Raw genomic sequence first — 14748 nt, forward strand, 5'->3', positions numbered from 1 at the left:
CATCTCTTCTAAAAGCTGAAGTTGTTAAAGAGAATACACTTTGATTTACTACTATATCTTCAACATGACGATGTCCAAAAAACCTTCACTGCTCATGTAATTAGTGCAACACAATCAACCAGTAGAGCTGCGGAAGAATCAACAGAGGATCTACAAAGGGGACAAGTTGAACAATTACCAAGCCACTTATCAAGACAAGGTGAATGAAAGCCATGGTGACATTTAGGCATCATCTTGGCAATCTCTTCATCTTCATAACATCCCAAACATATTGAACACTCACTTTCCATGTAATTATCCAGCTTCTTCACGTTATTTGTTAAAGAAGATAACTTGAACATGAAAATAGGCAAATCACTAATTGTCTTGGCATCAAGACCAAGATGTTCTTTTGGGCTTATTACAAATTCAACACCTCCTTGTCTAATTTGGCCTCTAGATTCTTCATCATCAACCACTTGACAACTTCTTTTATGAATAAAACGAAATAAGAAAAACGTAAGTAGGAAAAATATGGCCAAAGAAAAGATGATGGAAAGAAGAAGAATATGAAAACTTGCTTTGCTGAAGTACCAATGGAAGTTTTCAGAGTACCCTGTCAATGACCCCATAGTATTGAAAAGTAAGTTGGAGCTAGACAAGACTCTAAATGGATGATGAAAGTGAAAATTGAGTATTGGTGAAGGGTCTCACGGGCGGATTTAAAGGTAGTCCAGGGTGTTCACCCTAACACCCTCGGCAAAAAATTTCATTGTATATATAGGGTGAATTTTCTGAGTTTATGTAGATATATATGTTTTGAACACCCTCAACAACATGGAAAAGGCTAGCTCAGCGGTTTTCGAACACCCTGTATGAAAATCCTGAATCCGCATCTCACTTTCTGAATATAAAGTATTGTACTTCTAATGGGTTCGTGAGTTCGGTATAACACAGTGTTTCAGGGTTGAACTTTATACATATCTGCTAAAGACAAGATATTTTACACGTGTGTACCAAAAACAAGATATTTTACTTCTGCTTTGTATCAAGAGATGGGTTAAATCAAAATCGAGCACTAATTAATGTAGCCACATCACTTTAATTTTCAGGTAGAAGTTTTATAAAACTTCGGCTAAAGTGATTTTTGTGATAATTAGAGCAAAGTAAAATGATTTTTATGTAACAAAAGAAGGAAGAATGACGTTTGTGTAATGAAAACAAAGCTCGATGACCCCTCATGAAATTACTCGCGCAAAAAACAAGATAGAGTCGATGGCGAAATCAGACATTTCACCAAGAGAATTCAAAATATAACGAAGTAAACACTCAAAAAAGTCAAAAGGATTCAACATACCGTATATATGCTTAAAATAAATTTTAACCAATCTATACAGTGTAATTTTTAACGAAGGGGTGTCAATTGACCCTCCGACAAAGGTAGCTCCGTATCAGGATAGAGTTAGATATATATTTTAGAATTCACTCTCTTTATTTATAGTGATCGGTTCGCGAGTTGGCAAAACTCAGTGTTTCAGCTTTGAATTTTATATGCATGTGCAAAAAATAATTATAAACAGAGTTAATATATATTTGAGCTTTTGTTGTGATTTGTCACAGAAAGATATCATCTATTCATCACATAAGAAAACGATTGCTTGGCCTTTTTCTTTCCTTTCCTTTTTCAGGAATGAAGACAAAGCGACAGCTCAGGTAATAGTCATCTTGTTTGTTTGTTTTATGTAATTTTATCTCTTTTCACCGGAACAACTTGGAGCGGGTCTAGTTTCTATTGCAAACGCAACTTATTACTCCCTCTGTCTCAATTTATGTGATATAGTTTGACTCGACACGGAGTTTAAATAAGGAAGGAAGACTTTGAATCTTGTGGTCTAAAATAAGTCAAAGATATTTGTGTGGTTATATAGATCATCTCGTTAAACGTAAGAGGTAAAATTTAAAGTTAAACTGTTGTCAAATGAGGAAATGTATCATTCTTTTTAGGACGGACTAAAGAGTAAAATGTATAACATAAATTGGGACAGAGGGAGTAATAGATAATTGGAGGATATATATGGATTTTCAAATAGGGCTTAACTATCCACTAATTGTATAAAAAATATTTATACAATCAGATCACTTATAGAATACTTACCGATAAATTTTATGATAAATGGAATTGATAACCTAGTGGAAATAGTAATTAAGCTACTACGGAGTATAAAGGATTAAATTTACTGAATATTAAGCTGGTTAAGTACTTCTGATTTTTGCACCGAGTTAGAAGCTTTCGTATTTTTGAATTGCTGCCAACTACTCGTTCATAAGCATTGCTACATTCATTGATCCTGCTGATACTTATTGGTAATAATTGTAGTTCCTTTTACTTGGAAGTGAACCGATCGACTGCCAAAAAACTCGAGAAAAATATTTATCTTTCCAAATGTAAATTTTTACGTTCACTTATTTTTGAATCACTAGATTTATTTTTCAAAAGATAAAATGAATAGCTTCCAACACATGGTCAAAAAGTTAATATTGAAAAAGAAAGTTAATTTAAAATGAAATAAATAGTTTCCTAGTAAAAGTAATCAGAGTTGGTTCTTATGATCGACAACCTTCAGCAAAATAACGAAAATTGGAATGCTTGTAAAACATTATTGTAAAACGTGCTAGAAGTCTCCAAAAGTACATAACATCACAAGAGTGAGCTTTTTTAAGCAAAAAAATTATTGTCGTATAAATTGACTAGTGTTATAAAATTAGATCATATAAGACAAGAAATATAGAAAAAGAAGTAAAGAGGAGGAGAAGACTTATTTCAAGTATCTAATCCATGAGCCAAAAGTGCTCTATTTATAGCTACAAAGTACATCGTCAGAGGCAAGAATGAAGTTACATAATAAATAGATACATATGAATTCAAGTAATTCATGTATGTGATGTGTAAGAATTAAATGGACAGACACTTTAGTTCAGTGTATTCATAACACTCCCCCTTAGATGCCCATAGATAGTGTGCCTCGTTAAAACCTTACTGAGAAAAATCAAGTGGGAAAAATCCTTAGTGAAGGAAAAAGAGTACACATGTCTTGTAATACGCATTGAGTGCTGCCTCATCAAAAACCTTACCGGGAAAGCCCAATGGGACAAAACCATGGTTAAGGGAAAAAGAGTACAACGCGTATTTACTCCCCTTGACTAAGACCAAAATTCAGATGTCGGAGTCTGCGCATTCCAATCTTGAATATCATCTTCTCAATAGTTGAAGTTGGCGAAGATTTGGTGAACAAATCTACAGGATTGTCACTTGAACAGATTTGTTGCACATCAATATCACCATTCTTCTGGAGATCACGTGTGACAAATAACTTTGGTGAAATGTGCTTCATTCTATCTCCTTTTATGAAGCCTCCCTTTAATTGAGCTATGCATGCAGCATTGTCTTCATATAATACTGTGGGTATTTTTGTCTCACACTTCAAGCCACATCTTTCTCTGATGAAATGTATCATTGATCTCAACCACACACATTCTCTACTAGCTTCATGAATAGCTATCTCAGCATGATTCGAAGAAGTAGCAACAATGGACTGCTTTATAGATATCCATGATATAGCAATCCTCCGCATGTAAACAAATAGCCTGTTTGAGATCGAGTTTTATGTGGATCAGATAAATAACTTGCATCCGTATAACCACAAGATTTGTACTACCATTGTTAGCATAGCTGTACTACCATTGTTAGCATAAAACAGACTCATACCAATAGTCCTCTTTTAGATATCGCAGTATATGCTTAATTCCGTTCCAATGTCTCCGTATAGGAGAAGAGATATGTCTTGCTAGCAATTTAACAGAGAATGCTATGTCAGGTCTTGTAGCATTAGCAAGATACATAAGTGCACCAATGGCACTAAGATATGGTACTTCAAGACCAAGAAGCTCTTCATTTTCTTCTTGAGGTCGGAACGGATCTTTACTTACTTCAAGTGAGCGAACAACCATTGGAGTACTCAAAGGATGCGCATTGTCCATGTAAAATCATTTTAAAACTTTTTCGGTATAGGCAGATTGATGGATAAAGATCTCGTTTGCTAAATGCTCTATTTGCAGAACAAGACAAAGTTTTGTCTTTCCATGATCTTTCATTTCAAATTCTTTCTTTAATTATTCAATTGCCTTTTGGAGCTCTTCTGGAGTTCCAATGAGATTTATGTCATCAACATAAATAGCAAAATAGCAAGTATAACAAACTCTGATTTTGTTTTCTTAATAAGCACACATGGACAAATGGCATCATTTGTATAACCTTCATTTACCAAGTACTCACTAAGGCGATTGTACCATATGCGCCCTGATTATTGTAGATCATATAATGATCTTTGTAATCTGATTGAATACAGTTCCCGAAACTTTTAACTAATTGCTTCAGGCATTTTAAATCCTTCAGGAATTTTCATATAAATTTCATCAAGTAAGCCATATAGGCTGTGACAACATCCATCAATGTAAATAATGTGAAATTTTCTTATCAAGATGCATCATATTACTTGGTAATTATTTCTACGTCAACATGCTTTAAGAGACGTAGAATTCAGATCCTCACAACCTTATACAATATTGTGCACTATATTGTATCAAAATATCGTCGACAAGTTATCATATTGTATCGGTTCGCAATTCGACATAACTTACTGAGATCTCATTGCTTCATTATTTTCAGGTATCTGAACCTCTCGTAAGGTTTCATTAAGTGTTATGTCGTATGCTCTTCAAGAGCACATTGCCTCCTTATTATGATAATTTGCTCCTTTCTTTTTTCAAGGATTATTACATTTGGAACCGATTGGTCTACCATGCACCATGCATGCTGTAGAGTTTGTCCTTCAGGGACATTAGGAGCATTTTGCAAATGAAATATGAAATAGTTGGGTCAGTAAATGCTTCCAACATCTGACGTGAATTATCTGAGGATCATATTGATGATAATTTACAACATATTTCTTAGCTGCATAATCTCTCCCCCTTATGTTAGAAAAACTAATACATATCCCCCATTTTCTTTGAGAAATTCATCTCTGTGCATCATGGTATATCCATTAATCATATATCGCACATCAAAAGCTATAAGATGGAAATATCTAGTTCCTGATCCTGAACTAATTATGAAGGGAGAATTTATCATAATTTATTAGTCTGAAGCATACAAGTGTCGTTGTATGCAATATATCATATCTCAGATCAACATCTGAAGCTCTGTTCTCATAAGCAATGGTTTAGCTATATTATGGAGGCATCAAGTGCCAAAACAACTTAGATATAAACCAGCATTATCAAGATCTGTTGTCTTGATTACATATTCTGAAAATTGTGCTTCCAACTCAAATATTTTGAGCAAGCAACTTCGTAAATGTCAAACTACCAGTTGACAACAAAACATACATGTGACCATCTCATAAATACATCTATTTAAGACATCACATCGTAGGTGAAGGGGCCCACATTCACCTTATATATTTTTCAGAATTTAGGGGATTCAGTCCTAACATTAGCTGGTGTAATCAACTTATCATAAGAACAAGCAATGCAAACAATTGTTGAAGAATCTTCTAGCTCTTCAATATATTCCGGAATAATCAACACATCAAATTTAAATCAGGATGGCCAAAACGGTCATATCGACTGATAAAATAATTATCTGTACTAGTAAACTTCAAGTCCATGACTAGTGCTATTTGTTTTAGTAAACTTTTGATTTACTATTGCATGAGATTTTATGTCAAGAGCCTTCTGGTTTTATTATGGCATGTGATACCCTCATACTCGGGTAACTTTTCACATATGTCTTTCTTACCCGTATTAACTTGGAGATATTCAATCTTCCAATCATTTATAGTGTCAATATGATAACCTTCTTTATTGCAAATAAACTTCAGGTTTAGTATTATGTTTCGATCGTACCAATTACGATCTACGATGAATGGTATTATCATATATAACATCTTCAAGAGACTTCAATTTATTTATCATAATCATATATTATTTGGACACTGCTGGTGTCATGATATTTGTAAATAAAAAATTAGCTCTTCTGGAGCCTTTGATCATTAATTTCTATTACCAAATATTTCTTAAATACTTCTGGTACCATGAAAGCAAATTTAGACACTACTAGTGTCACGAAATAAACATTGAATTCTAAACTTCAATATTTCAAACATCTCCTTCAGGGAGATTCATCATTAACATCCGAATATTTTGTATCTAAGCGTCAACCACATAATAATCACATTAATTGTTATTTCCTTCAAGGAAACCAATAAAAACTAACCATAATGTATCAATGTGGTTATAGTAGAAACATTCTATTTTGCTTTCTTTTGTCTTAAGGTGATACTTTAATATAATTATTCGAGATGTTCCTACGTACGACGGGTACGTGTTGCAATGATGTTTATACCACATGTATTTTCTTTGCTATTTTATCTTTCCAGGAGGTAACCTGTGGTATAACTTCATTCTCTTCGGGAAATGAAACCTGATTATTCGAATGTGCTTGACATGCAACGTTCATCTATAGTTCATTATTTTTCTCAAACACAAGAAACATTGCTTCAATATATTTCTCAAATATTTTCTTTTTTGCTTTGACCTGCTTGTGCTTATCTAACCTTTCTCGTTGTGTTTTCTCTTGAGCCGAGGGTCTTTTGGAAACAACCTCCCTATCTTCCGAGATAGGGGTAAGGTCTGCGTACACTTTACCCTCCCCAAACCCCACATTGTGGGATTTCACTGGGTATGTTGTTGTTGTTGTTGTTGTTGTTTTCTTTTTGCTTCAGGAGTAAAGTTTTTGAGTTTTACTACTTTAGGAGTAAAGTTTAAAGTCTTACCATTTCGAGAGTAAAGTAATATTTTACTACTTCGAGAGTATATTTCAAAGTTCTACTACTCAGGGAGTAAATTTCAAAGTTTTACTACTTCGGGAGTAAAGATAGAATATTCAGAATATTTCTTCTCAATTATTCTACCTCTTCTGGAGATGAGTCGTGATAACTTCAAAACCAAACGCACGTCCGTAATTATAAGCTTTACTAAATATTATCACATTCACTTCAGGGAATGGATCTATGTTTTTAGCTTTTATCAAAAGTTCTCATTCTTCAGGAATAGAACACACTCATTTGAACGTGCCTTTAGCATATCAAATCGTTATAGCTTAGAACCTCTTTTAAGATATTGCTACTTAAGGAGCAAATCGAGGCATACATATGATGGAGAGAATTTTCCTCTAACACATCTTCAATTGTAACCACAACAATGCATAGGAAATATTGTCACTTCTGATGATCATATATTTCTTGCAAACTCTCATTTAGCCATTAAGGGATATAAAATTAACATCATAATGACTCTTTATTTTTCTCCAGAAACAAATTTAAGGCATAAATAATCCAGAACTAATTAGGTTCCCATGGATCAAAAGAACCCAACAAGTTGTACAATTAGTAGCAAACTCGTGATAGCCATATATACTCCTTGTGAGACCATATTTATCATAAGCCATAACAAGCCTTCCAAAATGAATTTCAAATAATACAGAGACTTACCTGCATCACTACAACATTTTTATGAACAGTAGAGTAGTTCATCAATAATAAAACATAGCAAGCATTTGAAAATATTTTCACTTTAAGTGATCATAAGAACCAACCATAATTAATAATACCTTGAACTATTGTCACTTAATTTTATAGTTATAAAGTTAAATGCTTAGTCCTAATTAATAAGACTTAATGAATATTTATTATCGGTCTAATAGTCATATATTTCTTATAATTCTGTAAGTAACATTTGCTAATGAAACGGACATGTATTTCATATTATTGCTTTTGATATTTAATGAATATACATCTGATATTGATATTCAAATAAATGTAATGATCATCACTCCCTTAATATGAATGACGAACAAGATGCAATTAATTGCCGACATTTACATTCACATGTTAATGAAAATTTTAGTCATGCATGTGTAGAGTCTTTTATCATAGAGAAAACTATTTTTCACACAAAGATTTCATGTGATCATTAATTAAGCAACTAATTCACGGGCTGTTTAGCTACCGAATAAAATAATACATATGCAATCTCATATCTTAAACTGTCGTAGTTTACTTGTAACAAATAACTTTGACATTTTATGAATAGTAAAATAACACCAAATGTGAGCGGTAATTTCCTTATATCGTACCACATATATTCAAATCCATAATAGTGATCAAGGTAAGATTATTAAATGATAGGCATGTGGTTGTAATTATAAGACTAAAGGCAACTAACCTATATCAAATTCATTTAAGCTTCTATAGCAACCACTGTCGTTAACATTATTTCGTGCTTATGTCTTGAGAATTCAAGATATAATTAAGTTCAAGGCTAACATATTTGAATGTAATAATAATGATAATTATGTATTCCAAGAACCAAAGTAAAGTCAATCTTTTGTAAAACATACCTTGCTTGATTGTAACACCAAAAAAATGAATATCATATCGAAACCTTCTCAGTTGATTAGAGCTTCGTGTTGATAACGTGTTATAAAATTAGAGCAATATAAGACAAGAAATATAGACAAAGAAGTAAAGAGGAGGAGAAGACTTTCTTTCTTATTTCAAGTATCTAATCCATGAGCCAGAAGTGCTCTATTTGTAGCTACAAAGTACATCGTTAGAGGCAAGAATGAAGTTACATAATAAATAGATACATATGAATTCAAGTAATTCATGTATGTGATGTGTAAGAATTAAATGGACATACACTTTAGTTCAGTGTATTCATAACAAATAGAAAAAAAAATTATATTATTCCCTCGGATTCAATTTATGTGAACCTAGTTGACTGAGCACGGAGTTTAAGAAAGAAGAAAAACTTTTAAACTTGTTGTGTTCAATGAGTCACAAAGTTTTGTTTGTTGTAAGTCATTGCATAAAGATAAATTATTTCCAAATATAGAAAGGTATCATTATTTGTTGCACAAGCTAATAAGGAAATAAGTTTACATAAATTGAAACAGAAGGAGTATATTGTTTAATGAAGAATAAGAAACTATATCTGGATCTGTGATTAAGTTTCAGTCAGAGAGCTCATGTTCATGGCCCAAATATTATTATCCTCAATTTTCCAAAATGGGCCCAATGGAGCCATATCAGCAGGGCCCAAGTGGTAAACATGGTTAGAAGAAAGTCTCACATCGTGAAGAAGAGAGCTTATTGAAGGACTATATAAAGAGCTCGTTCACCACAGAGCAACACACGCAGCCACGCAATGAACACATAGCGAACTATTCTTTCGCCTTTTACTAAAGAATACCGTGTGTGCATTGCAAATAGTGGCATACGCCAATTTTTGGAGGGTTCTCTTTACTGAGGATCCCTACAATTCTAGTTAAAAAGTTTGAGATAAAAGTTAGGTGAGGAATTGCTCACGTAAATGTTTTCTACAGTATTTTCTTTTCCCATAGATCTAGAATTACAAGAAGTTTGAGAGGGTTGTGCTGTCATTTTTTATTTAAACTGGTCTAAATATGATCGTTCTTCACCGCATGACTAGAGAATATTGTGTCATTTGATGACCAGAACAATCTTATGTATTTGCTTCATCCATTTTCACCACCTTTTACTCTGGGTTAAGTGTTCTTTTGATGTGAAAGAGTCTCTTAGATTTGCTTTTGTTATATCCTCCATGTAAAAAGTTTGAGGAAAGAGACTATAATTGATGCCAAGAGGTCACTTGGTTTACAAGGTCGAGTAGTCTTTAGTGGTAATTTTGCTCTTTGAATTGACAAACAGAATTAAGTTGACCTAGAACAACGTATAACTCTCTCAATATCAAAGCCTATATGACCATCTAGAAAACATACCGTCTTGATCGGTTCAATTGTTAATAGTGCAAAATTTACATATTCTTTCACTCTATATTGCTTATAATCCCTTGGAAGAACAGGACCAAAGAACTGATAATCAAGTTATGACTTTGAACTAGAATGTTGAGACAGTGAAGTCTCCTTTACAATGCTAAACTCTGGCTTGTGAAGCCAATGCGCACTAAAATATTTGTATGGGAACAATGTTTGCATATTAGTTATTATCAAAACCATACTGTGAGCAATATCTGCTTTGTCTGACAAGCCAGCATAACTGCTTCCGCCAGCTCAGCTACAGCACGACCACTAAGGGGGAGGATGAAACATCATAGTAAAGTCCAAAGTTGTCTTCTCAGTTCAATCCTTCACCTCTTCTAAGATGAATCAGCTTCCTTGATTGCCTCCAAGGCCTCACAACTCTTCTAAGGAGCCATTTGAGTATTCATGACCAGCAACTCCAGAACTTCCATTTGGCTGTCGACTCGTGCTGGTGGGATTTGAATAAGGGGAGTTAGTTGAAGCAGAACTGGCTCGTGTATACCGATTCTGAGCAGTGCTACTTCTTGTTGCCTTAAGACGGGCCTTTCTCCCCTGCAGTTAAGTGCATAGAAGTATTAAGCAACATACCAGTGTGATCCCACAAGTGGGGTCTGGGGAGGGTGGGGCGTACGCGGACCTTACCCCTACCTTTGTGGGTAGAGAGGTTGTTCCCGATAGATCCTCGGCTCAAGAAAAGCGTTTTCCAAAATAGGTTTGAAAAATACACGAGTAAAAAGCAATGATGGAAGTATTGAAGAAAAGAAAAGTATTGACAACAAACATAGTAAAGAGAGCCAAAGTAAAAGAAACAACAATAGTAATACTATTGTTAAACTTGAAGAATAAGATAATGCTAGAGTATTAATAATAATAATAATAATAATAATAATAATAATAATATTGGTAACGGGAAGAGGGAGCAGAGTGCATAGCAGTATTAACAGTCAATAATTTGGATATACTGATATGGGGTAATCTGGGACTGGGCACTGAAATAGGAAAGAACAACCTTTCCCATGCATTTCTCTAAGTGAGGAGCAAACCGCCCAGCCATGATAGATCGGCCACAATTCATACATTCAAATATTTCAGTTGCAACAGGAGGATGGGTTTGCCCAAATATATCTACAATGTATTTGCCATTTGTTTCACTACTATTGCTAGGATCGGCTACACTTGCCCGAGCTTGTGCAGACAACCGAAGTTCTTCCTCCTCTTCTTCTAAATTACGATCAAGGCCTAGTTTCGCCACGCGGTGACACTCAGATGCGACATCAATAATGATGGAATCAAGAAGCTCGTCAAAAACGTGCAAGGACAACTGCTCACGGATGACAAAGCAGACTAAAAGTTATGTATCAACAAGATAAGGCTGAAGTCGAATACAGTAAAATCACCCATATACAAGGTATCCTGATTGTGAGCATACAACATATGGGAATTAGCTTAAATAAGGAGTGCCACACCACACACACCCAGCTTACAACAATAGGAAAAGCTTGGGAAAGACGAGAAATTGTGCTTGCCCACAACAACCAACAACATACCCAGTGTAATCTCACAAGTGGGGGTTTGGCGAAAGTAGGATGTATGCAGACCTCATCGTGCTTGCCCACACGAGGAAGAACAATAGAGTCAAAATATTAGCAAGATTCTCCTAATTGCCTTCACAAACAACTGAAGCACACACTTCTTTATAGCAATTAAGCAATATAACCAGTAAATAAAAGTTTCTGGTTTCATTTTAAATGTGGATTACCTGCGGTTGAGAAACGTTATCCTCATTTGGTGCAGACATGATCTTGCCTCACAAATCCAATGTGCAGTAAAAAATCCACCAAAAGGTTCGGCAGAGGAAAAAAAACCTGCAACCTAGATGAAGAATAGAAGAAAAATATATATAAACAAATAACAAATGGAAGAAATAGAGTACGCAGATTAATATGTGAAAGGGAAAACATTTTTCCAAATTGAGCTGGCTATGTCATTTTCTTGATTTTATATACATACCATATGAGAAATTCAATGAACAAATGGATTCGTGACTTTCTCAATATCATATGACTGTACAAACAAAATCAATTGCACTCGCCAAACAACACAAGTTACATTTCAACTAAAATCTGCAAGAAATTTAAAGATACCAATCCAAGTATCAATCAAAATAATAAAAGAAGAGCAGACACCCTTTTCGTCCAGCTCTGTGAAGCTACAAGCAAAAAGCTACAAGAAATAGGCCGAATTTCAATAAGCCGAATTTCATTTGGGTCAATTTAGAACTTTAAAGCGGATGTCAACCACGATCAAGCATCGATCGATCAATCAGCTTGTAAGTATATATAACATAATCAAAGCAATCCATACGCCACTTACAACTTGTAAGTATATATAACATAATTTAACAAGTATAAACAATACAATGAAATAAAAGCTATTATGAAATGCAAATCAACTCTAACATCTTAAATTCTTAAAATAATATTACTATCATACTATTCATTTTATCTCCCTATAAGCAAATAATCAATAAACTTTATCAGTATTATAATTAAAACGTAACTCCTTCACGAATAAAAATAAAATTACTTGCAAATAGCGAAATAATAAAATATGATAATTTTGATAGATAGGACAAAAGACCAATGACAAGTGAAAATGTACAATTCGGCTATGTATTTTTAAAAATCACCCTCACGATGTTCTCAAATAGTAAATATTCAATACGACGATTTGGTATTTGAATTGCACTCAATCTTCTTATTTCTATAGATGAAAAACTATTAAGTATCATTTATTTGTTAAAGAATTATAAGGGTCAACGATTTTAATTAAGGAATTTAACATATAATTTGGGTAAGAACGGCTAGATGAGCCCCAAATGTTGGGCGTTAGACGTGTTTAGGGCGTAAGCCTCATAGGAACTAAGCCCCGAACGTGATCACAGGGGTGAGTCCTGAAACTGCAGGGCTACAGATACAAACTTAATCCATCAGCTGAACTCCATTTGGGTCAATTTAAAAGTTTAAAGTGAATCGCAACCATGATCAATCATCAATCAATTACGCCTTAATTTCAAACTAATTTATTCAGAGTGTTTCACATTCATTCTGCTCCATTCAGGCCCATTTAATTCCAGTATCCTTGATTAAAATCTTTTTGATTCAAAAGTTTCATCAAAATAGCGACTAATCACTGATTAGAGAGCAGGTAATGAATTTATATATGCAATAGAAATGAACACCCATTAAAACGGTTAAAAAAAAACTTAGAGATGGAGAAAGAATTACTGTGTTTCGTAAAACCTTCAAAAGAAAAAGGGTTTCGTGTACCTGATTTGTTTCTATGTTCTCTTCTCTTTGGAACGATGTGTTCGTGGAAAGATCTGGTGTTTGGAGCTCCACCGGCGGCTACTGTGTTCCCCCACTGAAATGCCACGTTTGGCAATGATAATGTATGGGCCTATCTCAAGTATTTGACTTAACGTAGTTTAAGAAATAAAAAATAAAAATAAAACTTATGGTATTAAATAAAAGATGTGTGTAATCTTTTAAATCTTGTGGTTCTAAAACTTGCCTTGGAATTGAAGAACTTAATAGAAAAAGAGTCACTCTTACATACCAAAAAGGAAAGTAAGACAATTAAATAGCAACAGAGGGACTAAAAGTTTTGAAATTTGCTCTCTAGAACAAGTTATAATATTTGTATGACTCTAAATCATTTCATTAAGGATAAAAAGGAAATTTAAAATAAAATTGTTATTAAATATAAATTAGTATCATTCTTTTTTAAACCGATTAGAAGGAAAGCGTGTTACATAACAAGGGAAGTAAGGAATACTACTTACTAGTAATATTTGAGGGAAATTTGTACAAACATGATTTTTTAGTACAATGTTTTTTTACCTCATTTGACAAAGTTTTGTGAAATAAATTCACAATTGAATATAGGTAGTGAAATTCAGACGAATCGTCACGATTTTAAATTGATGGGTACAAATTACCTTAGTACGGATTATCATTGTTTGAAGTCGAATCATGTCGGATCGCCAAAATTTGGCCATAAATCCTTATATATAGCCAAGATTTGTGGCCAAAGCTACTCTCCTAGAGTTTGAAGCTAAAGAACAAACTAAAAAGGGATATCATCCTGGAGATCGAAACCTCAATACATGTGAAACTCCTGGAGTTTGAGCCTTTATCCTAAAGTTCAAAGCTAAGGAACAAACTAAAAAGGGACACTGTCCTAGAGTTCGAAACTCAATACATGTGAAACTCCTAAAGTTTGAGCGTTTATCAATTCGAAAACTTTTTTGAGTGTAAATAAATCATGCAGCATTTACTAGCTCAAAATACTGTCCTGGATTGTTATAAGTTGAAATTTCAAAATATTATCCTAGAGATTTATTTTTATGAATTCGACGTCTATGCTACTATTAGGGGTGTACATGGACCGGGTTGGTTCGGATTTTTTAAATACCCAACCAAACCAATTGCATCGGGTTTTTAAATTTATACACCAAACCAACCAATAAAATTCGGGTTTTTCAATCTCAGGTTTTCTCGGGTTTTTTTCCGCAAAAGTCTTCATACAAAACATATAACTTTTACTTCAAATATTTCTTTAGTTCTAGTAAGATACAACTATTTAATTAAGGTGTTTCTTAAGAAAATAACACAAAATGTGAGATGAGTGATGACATTGTATTAAAATATTCAACAAAAAAAAATCGGTTAAAATAAATATTGCTAATTAATAAGCCATAAAGAAAATGACCATAGTCTAAAAATACTAAGTCATGCTAATTT

The 14748-nt window shown here is 33.7% G+C and overlaps 1 protein-coding gene and 1 non-coding gene across 3 annotated transcripts; one reads left to right on the forward strand and one right to left on the reverse strand.

Moving 5' to 3' along the window:
* The first annotated feature begins 9297 nt into the window (after positions 1–9297).
* LOC132618434 (U5 spliceosomal RNA) lies at positions 9298–9414 on the forward strand. Its single transcript, XR_009574099.1, has one exon. It is a non-coding gene; the product is annotated as a U5 spliceosomal RNA (small nuclear RNA).
* Positions 9415–9832: 418 nt separating this feature from the next.
* LOC132606366 (SAGA-associated factor 11-like) lies at positions 9833–13425 on the reverse strand. Of its 2 annotated transcripts, XM_060319828.1 has the most exons (5): positions 13273–13425; positions 11703–11815; positions 11491–11550; positions 10953–11264; positions 9833–10495 (listed from the first exon to the last, which is right to left on the reverse strand). In XM_060319828.1, the coding sequence occupies exons 2-5, from the start codon at positions 11739–11741 to the stop codon at positions 10316–10318; spliced, it is 591 nt and encodes a 196-aa protein (XP_060175811.1). In that variant the 5' UTR covers positions 11742–11815; positions 13273–13425; the 3' UTR covers positions 9833–10315. The 2 variants fall into 2 exon arrangements, with proteins under 2 accessions (XP_060175811.1, XP_060175818.1); XM_060319835.1 differs by lacking the exon at positions 11491–11550.
* Positions 13426–14748: the final 1323 nt, after the last annotated feature.

This window comes from Lycium barbarum, chromosome 1, assembly GCF_019175385.1.
Source record: "Lycium barbarum isolate Lr01 chromosome 1, ASM1917538v2, whole genome shotgun sequence".
Taxonomy (NCBI): domain Eukaryota; kingdom Viridiplantae; phylum Streptophyta; class Magnoliopsida; order Solanales; family Solanaceae; genus Lycium; species Lycium barbarum.

Excerpts from the sequence above, each read along its gene's own strand:
- LOC132606366 (XM_060319828.1), bottom strand. The coding sequence starts at position 11,741 with ATGTCTGCACCAAATGAGGATAACGTTTCTCAACCGCAG. Across the intron at positions 11,265-11,490 it reads CACTTGTGAGATTACACTGG|TTGTCCTTGCACGTTTTTGA; the intron begins GTATGTTGTTGG and ends ATCCGTGAGCAG. Across the intron at positions 10,496-10,952 it reads TAGAGAAATGCATGGGAAAG|GGGAGAAAGGCCCGTCTTAA; the intron begins GTTGTTCTTTCC and ends ACTTAACTGCAG.